Genomic DNA, 15,174 nt, shown 5'->3' on the forward strand with positions numbered 1-15,174 from the left:
AGTAAATACCTAAACTTGTCGAAAAAGTTCGAAAAAATCGATATTTGATGCATTTAATAAGCAGTTGTGAAGAAAGACCACTTAGTCAAGTACTTGGATTGGATGTCAAGGTTAACGAAAACAAAAACGTTTTCAAAAATAAATACAATGTATCTGTTTCTATTTTACCTATACAGAGGGAGGGATAGTAAAATAATAACTGAAATGTACCTCGAAAATCTGTTTCTTTTAACTACACATTCAAGGTAAAAGTTGTGTGGGTGGGTACCACCAAGGGAGTTGCAACACCTGGCCTATATGGGGCCTAAAAAAAAGTTCAAATACTAACAACAATCATAATATCTGTCAGAAAGTTACACAATAAATTAGTCGAAATGAAAAAAAGTGCGATCAAAATAAATACCGCGCACAATTTACCGAGAGCGCTCATCTCATCGTGGTATAAATTGTGGAAACTAAAAAAAAATACTAAAATTAATGCATTGAAGGAGATGGAAGTTTCGGATCTGTTCAATATTTCGGTATGCAATTTTATGCCAACGTAAAGACTGCGCTCGCTTTTTTTCTTGCCCAGCCATGGCGACCCGTACAATAGAGCGATCATTCAGCACATTACGGCGGGAACGTTTCTTCGCTCAAGAGCTCAATAGGGTCTGCCAGAACCTACGCCGGTTTTTTTAAGTAATAACCAACTATTCATAAATAAAACAATATTATAATATCTATACTGTGTATAATTATTTATTATCTGTACCTGTACCTTAAAATATAAACCCCTTTTACACATTAACAAATTTGCATATGCATACAGCCCAAAAGGATCAAGTTACAAAAAAATACTGGGCGGATAGTTCGACTGTTTTTATTTAGATTTCTATGGTTGCCCTACTCTGAGGCCAAGGCTAGCTACGTCCATGCGTACCACAATATTGTTATGCACTAACAGGAGAAAAGCTTTAAGCAAATTCGAGTGTGCAAAGTTTTCTCAATCAATAATCTGTAAACAAATAATTAATTTAATCAAATGCTAGTTTTAACAACAAAGGCTGTTAAGTGCTTAATAGGCACTTACTTTGCACACGATAATCCTAGGATAGGTAAAAATTATAATAGACTTCATTGAGACCTTATTAACCAAAAAACATCTATTTTGTGAATGGAACCTAATATTTAGGATATACCTACATATTTCACATTGAGAGGGCGCCAAATAAGAAATGGATACTCGTGTATAGAACTACAAACAATAGAAAAAAGTCAGCATTGTCGTCCATCATATAAGATAATATCTTTCAGGCGTACTCTCAATATGCATATTTTAGCATACTCTCTATCCACATGGACGCGGACTAATTAGTCGACAATCGATGAATTTATAAATATTAAATTTTAATAAAAACGCTGACCACCTGAAATATTAATACAAAATTGGAGCATCGGAATTCAGTTATCGAAGTATTAATCACCTCATTAGAGCCGATTAACTAAACTCCTTATTGAAGAGTATTATGCAAGGTATTATTTTTTTACTAATCCGTGATTTCCCTAATGGCATATTTCGGTATATATAGATAATCGGGATAGGATTGACATCATTCTGTAGTTTCTCGTCAAGAAGAATACTTGAAGACATCCAGCAACATGTTTGCCTACGCTTGTATCACCCTCATCTTTGTAGCAGCCGGTAAGTAAACGCAATATCTAAAAAAATACATAAATAGCATTTTTATTTAGACACTTAAAATAATGCTGAAAACAAATTGAAATGGATCGCTAAACTATTTTCTTAACCAATCAGGTACGGCTCAAGCACAAAATCCGTCTCCCAACGCTGTAGCGAACAACATCTGCGTGAAGAGAAATTCCTACTACAAGGTTGACGGCAGCTGCGACACCTATGTGGAGTGTGTTGTAAGTACTATCTTTTCTACGTAGAGATATGATCTAATCAAAAATTATACATTTCGAATCAAGAGAAGAGTCAATTCGTAGCATGATTAACACGTAATTGTCTTACATAGGGATATGTTGGCGCAAAAAAGGCCTGTCCTGACGGTCTCCACTACAACCCTGCCGCCGTGTGGCCGCAGTACCCTTGTGGCTTTCCCATGGACGTGCCTTGCGTGGGCCGCGAAACTTGTAAGTTATAAAGTTTTCTTTTTGTCGTTACAATGTGACATCTTCCCCTGCTGACACAATTTTATGAAAATCTGCTGTGATATTACAAGTTCAGGACATGTTACTATTTCATATTACAGTACCTGCCCAAGCTACCGCTGACTGCCCTCACCAGTATGGATTCTTCAAGTCCCCTCTGGCTAGCGCTGACAACTGTGGTCAATTCCGTGAGTGTGTGGGAGGTGTGCCCATTGAGTTGTCGTGTCCTGTCGGACTCGCCTTCAACCCTGACTCCGGTCGTTGTGACTGGCCCGACAATGTTCCCTCCTGCAATAGTGACGGTAGTTACATCCATTTATTTCATTTATAAATTAGTTAGCCGCCTTTCTTTTTAAAGGACAATTTACGATCAGGAATGACTTACTTTTTTTTTCTATTTTCAGTGTTCTTCAAATTCACCTGCCCCGCGAACAGAGGAAGCTCCTACAGCAATCACAAGTAAGTTTGTATTTCTTTGTACCTATCTACATTACCATGCTGTCCGATCCTACAAATACTGAAATGTGATTACTCTACTTTAGATACGAGGGCAACTGCTACTACTTCTACTCGTGCATCCTTGGAAGCCCCAGGCTGCTGCAGTGTGACCCGGGCCTGGCTTTCGACCCCGCTTCAGCTCGCTGCGTGGATGAAGAGCGCGTAGACTGCTCCTCTGGAGCCGCAGCCGTAGCCAGTGCCCCCCAGTAATAGTGTATAGAATTTAATTAGAAACTATTTTTTTTAATAATACATATTTTTTAAGACTCAATGTAAATACAAACAGAAAACAGTAAATAAAAAGTTGATTGAACCAAAAAACCTATAGTGCACTTTATAATCCTCTATCGCAACGTACAAAACCCGAAGCTACCAACCCTTAAGATTAGAACAAACTATAACATTATATAACAGCAATATAACATGAAGCGTAAATAACAAAAAACCTACTTGTATAAAGAAAATTAACAATGACACTGACTGACTAAAATGTAGTGGTTAGTGATGAGGCGAGTCCGTACTCCATCACTTTAATTTGCCTCATTTTAGTACCAACTATTGAAATCGATATTAATAAACAGAAAAAAAGTTAAAATTCACTATTTTTTAATCTTGCAAGATGCGTCAGAAATATTCAAACGAGTTCTGAATTGCAGTTAGAGTACGCAGAATTTGATACTTAAAAGAAATCGTCTGAAGATGAATCGCAAACGTCGTCCTAATTTGACATTAAAAATATTGTGAATTCACACATGATGACCAAAATTCACATGACAACTAAAACCTATTTTTTGTTAGTTCAGTATAAACAAGAGCGGTTTCACAGAAGTCAGAAGGCGTACCACTTAAGTAAGCTGGCGATTTGATTTGAAAATGTCTTCGTCGTTAAAAAATCTAGATTAAAGCCACATTTTGGAGATGGCCCTTATCGAAGCTATTTTATAAGCATTTTCTCCCAATTTCGAAAGTGATTGCCAGCCACAGTTTTATTAATTAATAAGAGATTCCTCTCTTATTATTCTATAGAAGTTAGTCAAAAGTCAATTTAAGAAATTCATACTGTAGAGTAGACAATTAGGTAACTATGAATGAATATTATGGAAGCCATTGCTAATTGGTAAAAGCTTGATTTTAAGCTTTGGTCGCCGATTGTGAACACAGAAGGAAATCATGATCTTAGCCTGAATTTGGAAATGAAAAGAGTATTCATTAAGTCTGATCGAATTAAACATCTGAGATGTCGTATGGTTAATGACTTTTTAGATTTCATATAAGTTAGTGTTTTAAATAATCCTAGCATTTTTCAGCCGGCATGACTATTCGGTTCGACATAAAACTATAAACATTCGGTAAAATTCGTAAGTATTTTTTAATCACGAATGGTTTCACAAAAGCATTCGTGAATCACACAAAAGCTTGTCGTAATTGACGTGGCAATTCACCATTCGGGCAGTCAAAATTATTATTTCTTTATTCTTTATTGTGTATCGTTCTACTAGATGAGTGTCGCGTTAAGGAATTCTGGCATTTTTAAGGATATTTGAGTGGTAGGTCTCATTAAAGATTTTAAAGATCTGAATCTGACTGAATCACAAGACTTAAAACGATGTTAAAGCCTATACGCTGAAATGTTCTAGTGTATTTATTACTCATTGACGACAACATATCGTCACGCGTTTGGACGAGTAGGCCAGCGATATAGATTGGGAACTTTAGAAATTTAGCTATTAAATATAAATATAGATACTTTTCAAAACTGTATTATCATATGCCCACAATAAACAGATTTGATTGATTGTTGAACATGTGTGAATGCGCTGCGCCGAGCATTTAGATCTTTCATCAACATAATTTAGTTATGTTAATTTATCGTTGAATTAGTTAACTGTACCATAGTTTTAGCTGTACATGCAATCAAAAGCGTATGGGGTCAAACTGTGCAGTTATCAGGCCACAGACGCTCCGCATTAAGTTCGGTCGTACAAAAGTGTGTATGGCTAAGTGTCATTATTTTATAAATGCATCAGTTATAGGAATTCAATAGATAATTATTATAATTAACTATTATCTAATTAATCTTTTAATTGGCGCTGATTACCGAAATTCCTTATTAACTAAATTAGTTCTTACTAACCTGACTTAACGCTCCATTTCTGTATAAATAGGTAATCGGGATAGCAATGGTCATCATTCGACAGAGACACGTCGAGGAAGGAGGTTACTTGAAAATATCCAGCAAGATGTTCACCTACATTTGCGTCGCCCTCATGTTTGTAGGTGCCTGTGAGTACATTCACTATTTACAATAATATTTTTGACTGAAAATTAATTTTTAAAATGACTTGATCACTGAAGTATATTTCTACATTAACAGGTATGGCTCAAGCCCAAAATACATCACCTACTGCCAAGTACAATAACATCTGTGCGAAGAAGAATTCTTACTACAAGGTTGACGGCAGCTGCGATTCCTATGTAGAGTGTATCGTAAGTACTATCCTCTTTACGACTTCTTATTGAATCTTAAACTTCAATCCATTCAAGGATATCGAAAATAACATTTTCTTTCTGTTTATAGGGGTATGTTGCCGAAACAAGGACTTGTCCTGACGGCTTCAACTACAACCCTGAAGCAGTGTGGCCGCAGTACCCCTGTGGATACCCCATGGACGTGCCGTGTGTAGGCCGCGGAGATTCCCGTAAGTAAAACGCTTTTGTCACCAAAATAATATATGGCATTGATGTGGTAACATAAAATTCAACTTTGAACATGGAAATTAAACGCACTTGTTACCTTACAGAACCGCCCCACGCTACTGCTGACTGTCCTCACCAGTTTGGATTCTTCAAGTCCCCTCTCGCCAGTGCTGAGAACTGTGGTCAATACCGCCAGTGTGTAGGAGGTGTAGCTATTGAACTGTCCTGTCCTGCTGGCCTTGCCTTCAACCCTGACACCAGCCGTTGCGACTGGCCCGACAACGTTTCTTCCTGCAACACCAACGGTTAGTATCTTGAAATAAATAGTTCACAGTAATTTAATTGCATATTGCAAAAGTTAAAATACATCTTTTGGAAGATTCCAGTCAAGGAATAATACTTTTTTTTATATTCCAGCATTCCTCGGATTCACCTGTCCCTCTGGTCCCAATGCCAACTACCTGTAAGTAATCTATACTGATATTGTTACCAAATACTCATACTTTTTTGGAAACCTGTACTGCGCACGAGGCATAAAGCATCCAGTAGTGTTCTGACCTAGTTTTTCTGGTTCTAGGTACCATGGAAACTGCTACTACTTCTTCTCGTGCACTGAAGGACACCCCAGGCTACTGCAGTGTGACGCCGGCATGGCCTTCGACCCCGATTCAGGTCGCTGCGTAGAAGATCACCTCATCAACTGCTCCTCCGGGAAAGTGCCTATCGCCTCCCAGCAATAGATTACAAAATATAATTAGAAAGTTCGCGTATTTACGTACATTTTGTACTTAATGTAAATATTCTTGGAAAATAGGAAATTAAAAACATTAAAGCTTAAATAGAAAAAATGAAAAAAACGTCATTATTATTAACTTACCTTAAAATATCAAAGCATTTAAAACTCATTAGTACTCCTGTGGGTGGAGGCGAGATCATATATATCATGTGGTTTTCTTTCAAGAGTAAAATAAATATTCGTACGAGAGTGCACGGATAGCAAAATTGACTTTCGTGTTAACCGCAGACCTCGTATTTACGCATAGTAAATTAATCCCACTAGGATTTCTCAGCCGCAGAAGTTAGCAAATATATACCTAACAAATAAGTTGTACAAGAATTGGAAATAAAATTTAATAAATGTAACAAATCATTTGCGCTGTTTTCGTACAAAAAAATACCAACTATAGCAAAATTATAAACATTGTTGTTACATTTGCTGGCTTTGTCTTGAACTTGTCGCTATAACAGTCTTACATAATGTTGGTAGAAAAAACCATCATCAGTTCAAGGTCAAATATACTATTGATGCAAACAATATTTTTTCAAATCAAATAAATTCTTACAAATTTTAACAATCGACGTTAGTGTGACTTGAAATCCTTATTTTAACGGACCAAAATAACCTTAGTGCATGTAATTTAAAATATAGAATTATGATTCACAATGTAATTTCCATAATTGTATGTATTAGATTTAAACACTAGATTATTAACTATTTTGCAGAAAACTGATACAAAAAAGTCTCGCCGAATTAAAACTGTCCGCACCAAATTATAAATTAACCAAACTTAACACAAACAAATGAATAACGAAAAAGGGACAATTCCAAATTCAATTTTATTTTACTTTTTATATTATGAGTAAGACAATCAGGCAGTAATATATGACTGCGGGAACGAAAACCTCATTATTTAATATATTTTTAACTAGCTTTCGCCCGCGACTTCGTCCGCATGAAATAGTGTCTTCCGGCAGAAAAGTATAGATAGCCGTGTCCGCGACTCTGATCGCTAATCTAATCTGTAACTCCTTGCTGATCACACCATTCTCTCTGGAAAGCTTTCACTGGCTCGAGAAATTCAGGCACTCACTCTCATAAAGTTGAACGGAACCTGAACCTGAAATTGCTCTCTCTGTAACTGTGACTGAACTTGACTGAAGCTACCTTACACTTACGAAATCGAAGTGTCTACTTAAAAAATAAAACTCTATCCAGAATACCTCAAAATTAAAATCTAAAAAATATATAGGTAGGTAAGTACCTAAACTACGTCTAATAGTTCAAACGGTATAAACTTATTGACACTTAAAATAATTGCTAAATAATTTTAATTTATAATTAAAACCAAAAATAATTTTAATACTTATGTAAAAAAATATATCCAAAATTATGCCCAAGTATATTATTATCTATACAAACCTATAAGTTATGAAATAATATAGGTACTAAAACTAAATAAAAAGTTTCGTTAAAATCCGTCGAGTAGTTTTTGTTTCTATAAAGAACATACAGACAGACAAAAATTTTACTGATTGCATTTTTGGCATCAGTATCGATCACTAATCACCCCCTAATAGTTATTTTTTTAATATATTTCGTGTACAGGATTGGCCCCTCTACAATTTTATTATAAGTACATATAGATAAGTAGAAGTATTAGTTTAAATTCAGTCCAGTGTTTTTTAAGTCTACCCGAAAATGTATTTTTTTATAAGTTACTTAAAGAAAAATGGATATCTCTACCATAATCTGATTATTGATGAACATTAAGAATAGTAATTTTATGGCTTTTCGGTTACAAAATATTTTTTTTTCAATACGTGTTCATGTATATACCTATTTGCATTATTGACTATATAAATTAAAAGAAAAACACCCGCAAAAAATATAAAAGACTTTTATATTGTCTTACAATTGAAAACTTTATTATCTTCGAAATTATATAACGTTTTGTTAATTGCAAAACGTACATAATCATAACCTACAAGCATGGTATAGTGGATTTTAACAGTCGTTAACATATACAATACAATCATAACAAGTATAACGACAGGATATTATCAATTGATATCAAAGTAGGAAATCTAACTGAAGCTGCGCATTCCATTCGATCCCACGGCTCTTGCAGACGCGAGACCGGGACGTTTGTGGTCGGTGCAAGTCTGACACAACCCTAAATCCGTGCTCGCAGCCTAGGTTGGAGTCATTAACTTTTGACCCCTCACCAAAAAAGGCGTTCGCACTCTTTCAAATATTAACGATATTCAGAATCTTGTGAAACTGAATTACGACCGCTACTAAACAAGAGAAAAGGCAGAACATACTTTCTGAGTTTTACTTTATTTCTACTAAAATTTTATATTGAATTGTTCTTAGTCGAAGCCCTTTTTTTTGGTAAGGCGGTGGAATCCTCATGGACACCCGCTCCCTCGGGGGAGGATATGGGTAGTGTCAGACTTTTACTGACTAAACCTGAACCGCTGTGCTACGTCATCCGCGTTTTTGTGTCGATGTATGGCAATGCGTTGCAATTCTTCATACACCGCTTAGTCGATGCCTACTTAATTCGTTATTAAAATCACATTACAATATATATTCAATAATTAGTAGGTACTTAGTTAAATTACAATTCAGCTATGACAAAAATGTTATCTGTTGATTTTTGCACAATAATGACTAATTTATAATTGCGTAACTATTAAGTAGGTGCTATTAAATGTTATTAGTCTGCAGACCTTTTTATTGCAAATCTTGTTTTTTTTAAGCAGGCGGGCAGGTCCTGGAAGCCTGGCTTATGACTATCTCTCCAACGTCCCAAATGAATCATGAATGTAGACTACTACGTAAATGATAAGCTAAGTTTATTCGTAGAAAAGAGATCCTGATGAAATCACAATTGCCAACCTATAAAATAAATTTAATCAATAAAAAATACATAAGTGCTAGGCTCTTATCGCTGAGTTTGCCATCTTTTTCTATCCTGTGAAAAAGCTTCCAATTACGAGGTAGAGTTAACGAAGATAGATAATTTTAACTAATAGGTATAGAGACAAGGTGAGGAAACTATGGCATGGTAGGTCACCATATTCATGACCCATTAATTTTATTTACTAACTAGCTGTTGCCCGCGACTTCGTCTGCGTGGTTAGAAGATATAAGTTATGACTTTTTCTTCGCTCCTATTGGTCGCAGCGTGATGATATACATATAGCCTAAAACCTCCCTCGATTAATGGTATCTTCAACACAAAAATATTTTTTCAATTTGAACCAGTAGTTTCTGAGATTAGCGCTTTCAAACAAACAATCAAACAAACAATTAGTATATACATAATACATACATAGTATATACATAGTAATTAGTATATATATAGTACAATTAGTATATAGATGCCAACGATATCTTCGCTACGTTTCATCGATTTTTAATTTCTCGCGCGGAGATTTTAATATTACGATAACTCATTACCTATTAACATTTTTGGCGTAGTGTAAAAGGCAATTTTGTTCTATATTACATGCATAATATATCTAACTTATTTATTTGGATAAGGATTAATACTGTATTGTTAAAAAGAGGTTCGTAAGTAACCAATAATTTTACTGTATTAAGAAAACACATAAAAATGGTTATTGTGGGTTATCCTTGGAAGATAGACATATACCACCGCGGACTTTTTTGTAGATCTATTAAAGAGGTACAAACCCGCCATACATTGTTTTGTTGTAACTCAAAAGGTTTTGGCAGCGTTCTCGATGAAACCTCTCGAATGGCTTAATTTTATCCGACATGTTTAACTAATATCGCTGTAATATCGTCAGTTTACACAAAACCTAAACTTATTATACACTAAAACCTTCCTCAAGAATTGCTCTATCTATCGTTGAAAACCGCATAAAAATCCGTTCAGTACTTTTCTAGTTTATCGCGAACAGACAGACAGACAGACGCGGCGGGGGACTTTGTTTTATAATATGTAAGGATAAGGATAGCTGTTGCCCGCGACTTCGTCTGCGTGGTTAGAAGATATAAGTTATGACTTTTTCTTCGCTCCTATTGGTCGCAGCGTGATGATATACATATAGCCTAAAACCTCCCTCGATTAATGGTATCTTCAACACAAAAATATTTTTTCAATTTGAACCAGTAGTTTCTGAGATTAGCGCTTTCAAACAAACAATCAAACAAACAATTAGTATATACATAATACATACATAGTATATACATAGTAATTAGTATATATATAGTACAATTAGTATATAGATGCCAACGATATCTTCGCTACGTTTCATCGATTTTTAATTTCTCGCGCGGAGATTTTAATATTACGATAACTCATTACCTATTAACATTTTTGGCGTAGTGTAAAAGGCAATTTTGTTCTATATTACATGCATAATATATCTAACTTATTTATTTGGATAAGGATTAATACTGTATTGTTAAAAAGAGGTTCGTAAGTAACCAATAATTTTACTGTATTAAGAAAACACATAAAAATGGTTATTGTGGGTTATCCTTGGAAGATAGACATATACCACCGCGGACTTTTTTGTAGATCTATTAAAGAGGTACAAACCCGCCATACATTGTTTTGTTGTAACTCAAAAGGTTTTGGCAGCGTTCTCGATGAAACCTTTCGAATGGCTTAATTTTATCCGACATGTTTAACTAATATCGCTGTAATATCGTCAGTTTACACAAAACCTAAACTTATTATACACTAAAACCTTCCTCAAGAATTGCTCTATCTATCGTTGAAAACCGCATAAAAATCCGTTCAGTACTTTTCTAGTTTATCGCGAACAGACAGACAGACAGACGCGGCGGGGGACTTTGTTTTATAATATGTAAGGATAAGGATACATATAATAGAAGGATGGTTGGATACTAAAAGAGGCATAGTAAGACCAAGAAGGAAGTAAAAAGACAAGACAAACAAAAGATAGAAGAGACAACATATACGGGAGTAAAAGAAATGGTACAGAATAGAGAAAATAACTGACTTAAAAAGTAGAGCATAATAGCGAGTAGGGATTTTGTTCGACGCACTAACACTCATTTGCTGATGTTAAATAAAAAAATAAAAATAAATAAAATAAACTGTAAAAACACTTTATGTACATACACATGATGAAGCTTTTGTAACGGCACCGCCACTGTTGTTTAAGTGGCTAACTTCTGTAGCTTTTATGTGCTTTGACCTGAGTAGGACCACCTATAACACTTTAAGGGGCATGAACTCAGGTTTGAAATTTGAAAATAGCTCGGCCCCGGACCCGAGTAGGAAAAAGCAATAAAAAGACCATAACCCGTGACATTTTTTAGGAACTTTTTCAGTTTTCATTTGCCTAAAGAAGCGATTTTAAAAATCCATTTACCAATAAATAGGCACGTTATCTATAAATGTTACAGGCTATTTAAAAAGTCTTGATTTTTCAAACATGTGTAGTATTAAACTAAAACTATGGCTATGGTCTAACTGGTAAAAATATTATGTTTATGAAAATCGATACTCCATTTTCGCATCATTAGTTTTTAGCCGACATCAATAAAGTTAGAGATTGGATTTTTAAGAGCTAAACTTAATTCGAACATTTGTTTTTTGCTACTGCTGCACAGTAAAAAATACTAGCAATTGGCTTCCATTAAAAAAACTCTATTAGTGAACAGCAGCAACAGTGAAGAATTTAATCACCCCTAAGTGTCTATATTGAAATCAAATATATATAGGTATATACCTACACCCGTATTTCGGACAAAACAAGCCAAGAACGGTTGAAAAATAGCTTTAACCTGAGTGAAGTGAAACTCCCCTAGAAGACAAAGGTAAAGAAGTGTTCTAACTTTTAGACTCATAAAAGGTTTTCAACTTTTAAAACAAGGGTTCTACTGCAAAACTTTCTTAATCGAAAATATTTATTTTTTTAAACCTCAAATATTTTAGTCTGGTATTCCATGGGCTGGGCATAATAAAGTAAAGTAGTATTTAATTAATTAGGCAAGTGTATCAATTACAAAGTGAATTCATAAAAGACCTACCACATTTTCGTAGTCAATAATTAAAATGCCATTAATTAATCACCTATTACGCTTAAAACAAATTCTTATTAACTATTAGGTGCATTCAACTGATTACTTTATAAACGGTGTAAAGAATCCATGAAGCACAGTTGAACTTGTACTGTCTCAACGGAAGCATCTTCCGAAACAGCCATGTCACAAATAAAGTTCCTTGTCGTACTGTCGCTGGCAGTAGCAGGTAAGTCTTAACATCCGTTTTCCTTAAATTTTCTGTCTAATGTTCTATCCAGAGTTTCTTATCTTGCCGACGAAATGTTCATGTGTTGAGTTAAAATTAAATGTGTTAGTGTTTGTGATTTGGTGTTCCCAAGAATGGAGTAATAGTGATTTAAATAACTTTCTTCTTTTCAGCTTTTGCACAGGTGACCAATAACAATGGCATCGAATACGATGGAACCTCAAACGTACGAAGATCGCCAACTTCCCCTTTTAATTATACTCAGCCGCCAAGAGTGACTCCTGCCCTTCCTTTCACAAACTCGGCAGCATCTGTAACTCCTCCTACTGTCCCCTTTTACCCCTCACAGTACCCACCTAGATATAGACCGGTATTGCAACCTCACCCAATCATTTTAAGTTCGCAATCACCTCAAATGGTTCCGGCTCCTCAGCCAACCTCGCCTCCGGTAAATGTCCCTAACACATACCGACCTGTGATACTAAATAGTTCACTTCCCGTTGCCGTAAAGCCACCTGCTCAACCCGGAGTAATTTACGAGCCTAAAATCATTTTTGTCCCAAAAATTACGCAACCTGAGACTCCTGTCACAGAATTTCATGAAGCTGCCACGCAGCCGCCCACTGTTACCGAGCCACCGCAAACGCCTCAACCGGAAGTGGTTTTACAACCAGTAGCAACACCTCAGCCAGAGATAGCTCCACAACCGGAAATCGTCACTCCTCAACCAGAAATCGTTACTCCTCAACCAGAAATCGTAACCCCACAACCGGAAATCGTCCCTCTACCTGAACCCACCCAGCAACCTGTTGTTATTCCAGAAACACCTCAACCAGAAGTCTTACCTACTCCGGAACCTTTCAATCAACCTCAGGTCATTCCCCAACCGCAACCAACTCTCCCACCAGCGGTTATGCAACCCGTTGTTGTCCGTCAACCCGCGGCCACACCGCAGCCTCAACCACCTCGTCAATCTGTAACCCCATACCAACCGCAGTGGTACACTCCTGCGCCCGTACCAGTCAACCCTTCTAATTATTCTGTAGCTAACGTTTCTCGAGGCACCTTATTACCGCTGCTACCTAAACAACAACCGGAAAGGGAACCTGTTTATGGTCGCCCAACTCACCCTACCCCTACTATCTACAATCCTACTCCCTCCTATGCTACTCGTTACCCACCTACCCAATTCCCTACCCAGAGGCCGCCTTTGGTTACTAGAGTACCTCCTACCGTCGTCACCAGAGTTCCTCCTACGGTAGCTACCAGGTTACCCCCCGTAGTCACGAGATATCCCACTGCCGTAGTTACTAGACAACCTCCCACAAGGTATCCCCCTGCCGTAGTTATCACGCCTTCTCCTACAGTAGTCCCGACATATCCCCCTCTCGTAGTTACTAGCCAGCCTACCACAGTTAAAACGAGATATCCCCCTACCATAGTTACCAGGCCATATCCTACAGTAGTCCCGACACATCCCCCTGTCGTAGTTACCAGACCACCTCCCGTTACTAGAGTACCTCCAACTGTATCTACGGTAGGCACAACACTTGCCCCCGTCTATATTGTAACACCGGCACCAATTGGCCCGTTCAAAATGGAGTTCCAGTGTCCCGAAAGGGACGGCTTTTTCTCAGTTGCAAACTCATGCGAAGCCTATTATGAATGCAAGGTAATTTGAATACTATGGATATCTATTTTTGTCAACGTAAATCATGTAACGTCATCTCAATAACTTTATTTGTAAATTTTATTACAGGGATATGTACCCCAAAGACGAATTTGCCCCAATGGTCTATATTTCAACCCTGCAGCCAAGTACTCCAATAGTCCATGCGCTTATCCTTCTGAAGTACAATGCTCAGCAGCGGGCAAAGTGATACGTAAGTAGATTAAAATCAACCATTCCAATTTGTGCTTCCGTTGCACCTTATGCTTATTAACAGTTTTTGTTTTATGTCTAACTTAAAAGTAACCATATCTTTCGTATTTTCAGAGAGACCCCAGCCCAACAATAACCCGTCAGGCTCGTGTCCAGCTCCATTTGGGTCCTACGCAATCAACGACGGAGATTGCAGCAGATTCATAATGTGCCAAGAAGGATTATCAACAATAATGACTTGCCCGTTAGGTCTAGTTTTTAATGATCAGACACAGGTCTGCGACTGGCCCGCAAATGTACCACAATGTCATCCTGCCGGTTAGTAAATACCTACTTCACATCCTACAACTACTATCACTATTATCTCTTATTAATCTATAACTAATTCGATTTTTATATTTTCAGTGTTCAAAGACTTCTCTTGCCCAGCGCCACCTGTAGAAAGGAACGGTGACATTTCAGACACCGTTTACAATTACCGGTGAGACCCATTATTTTAAATCTATTTAGACGAAAACACTAATTAATTACCTTACCCCATTACTAAAAGTGTAACTTTAATAAAACGTCCTCTACTATGAAAATACTAAAGTTACATTATATTTTCAGGTACGGTTCACAGTGCAAAGCTTTTATATCCTGCCAGAGAGGACAGCCTCGGCTATTGAGCTGTGATCCAGGACTAGCTTTCGATGAGGCATCACAGTCGTGCATAGGTGAAGAGCTCGTCAGAAATTGTGCAACTCCCTACTCTGCTGCATCAGTGTAATGTCCAAACCTCTAAATTAAAGATGTACTCATCGGAATAAAAATAAATATAATACTTAACTAAATTTGGAAATTTTCATTTTTATATGTGCTTTTTAATCTTTAAAGTTTATGTGATTTCAAAAAGTT

General features: G+C 36.6%; 3 protein-coding genes across 3 annotated transcripts; all 3 read left to right on the plus strand.

Annotated features, from left to right (window-relative positions):
- Window positions 1-1,556: 1,556 nt before the first annotated feature.
- On the plus strand, window positions 1,557-4,310 carry LOC113493575 (protein obstructor-E-like). Its single transcript, XM_026871616.1, has 6 exons — window positions 1,557-1,684; window positions 1,799-1,911; window positions 2,022-2,139; window positions 2,259-2,459; window positions 2,562-2,616; window positions 2,700-4,310. Exons 1-6 carry the CDS (start codon window positions 1,642-1,644, stop codon window positions 2,863-2,865), a joined length of 696 nt encoding a protein of 231 aa, XP_026727417.1. The 5' UTR covers window positions 1,557-1,641; the 3' UTR covers window positions 2,866-4,310.
- A 401-nt stretch (window positions 4,311-4,711) lies between these two features.
- On the plus strand, window positions 4,712-6,163 carry LOC113493576 (protein obstructor-E-like). Its single transcript, XM_026871617.1, has 6 exons — window positions 4,712-4,938; window positions 5,030-5,142; window positions 5,234-5,354; window positions 5,457-5,657; window positions 5,770-5,815; window positions 5,930-6,163. Exons 1-6 carry the CDS (start codon window positions 4,836-4,838, stop codon window positions 6,090-6,092), a joined length of 747 nt encoding a protein of 248 aa, XP_026727418.1. The 5' UTR covers window positions 4,712-4,835; the 3' UTR covers window positions 6,093-6,163.
- A 6,186-nt stretch (window positions 6,164-12,349) lies between these two features.
- Window positions 12,350-15,090, plus strand: LOC113493002 (proline-rich extensin-like protein EPR1). The gene is made up of 6 exons (XM_026870764.1): window positions 12,350-12,395; window positions 12,569-14,067; window positions 14,149-14,271; window positions 14,403-14,595; window positions 14,683-14,758; window positions 14,887-15,090. Exons 1-6 carry the CDS (start codon window positions 12,350-12,352, stop codon window positions 15,044-15,046), a joined length of 2,097 nt encoding a protein of 698 aa, XP_026726565.1. The 3' UTR covers window positions 15,047-15,090.
- Window positions 15,091-15,174: the final 84 nt, after the last annotated feature.

Source organism: Trichoplusia ni, chromosome 4 (assembly GCF_003590095.1).
Source record: "Trichoplusia ni isolate ovarian cell line Hi5 chromosome 4, tn1, whole genome shotgun sequence".
Taxonomy (NCBI): domain Eukaryota; kingdom Metazoa; phylum Arthropoda; class Insecta; order Lepidoptera; family Noctuidae; genus Trichoplusia; species Trichoplusia ni.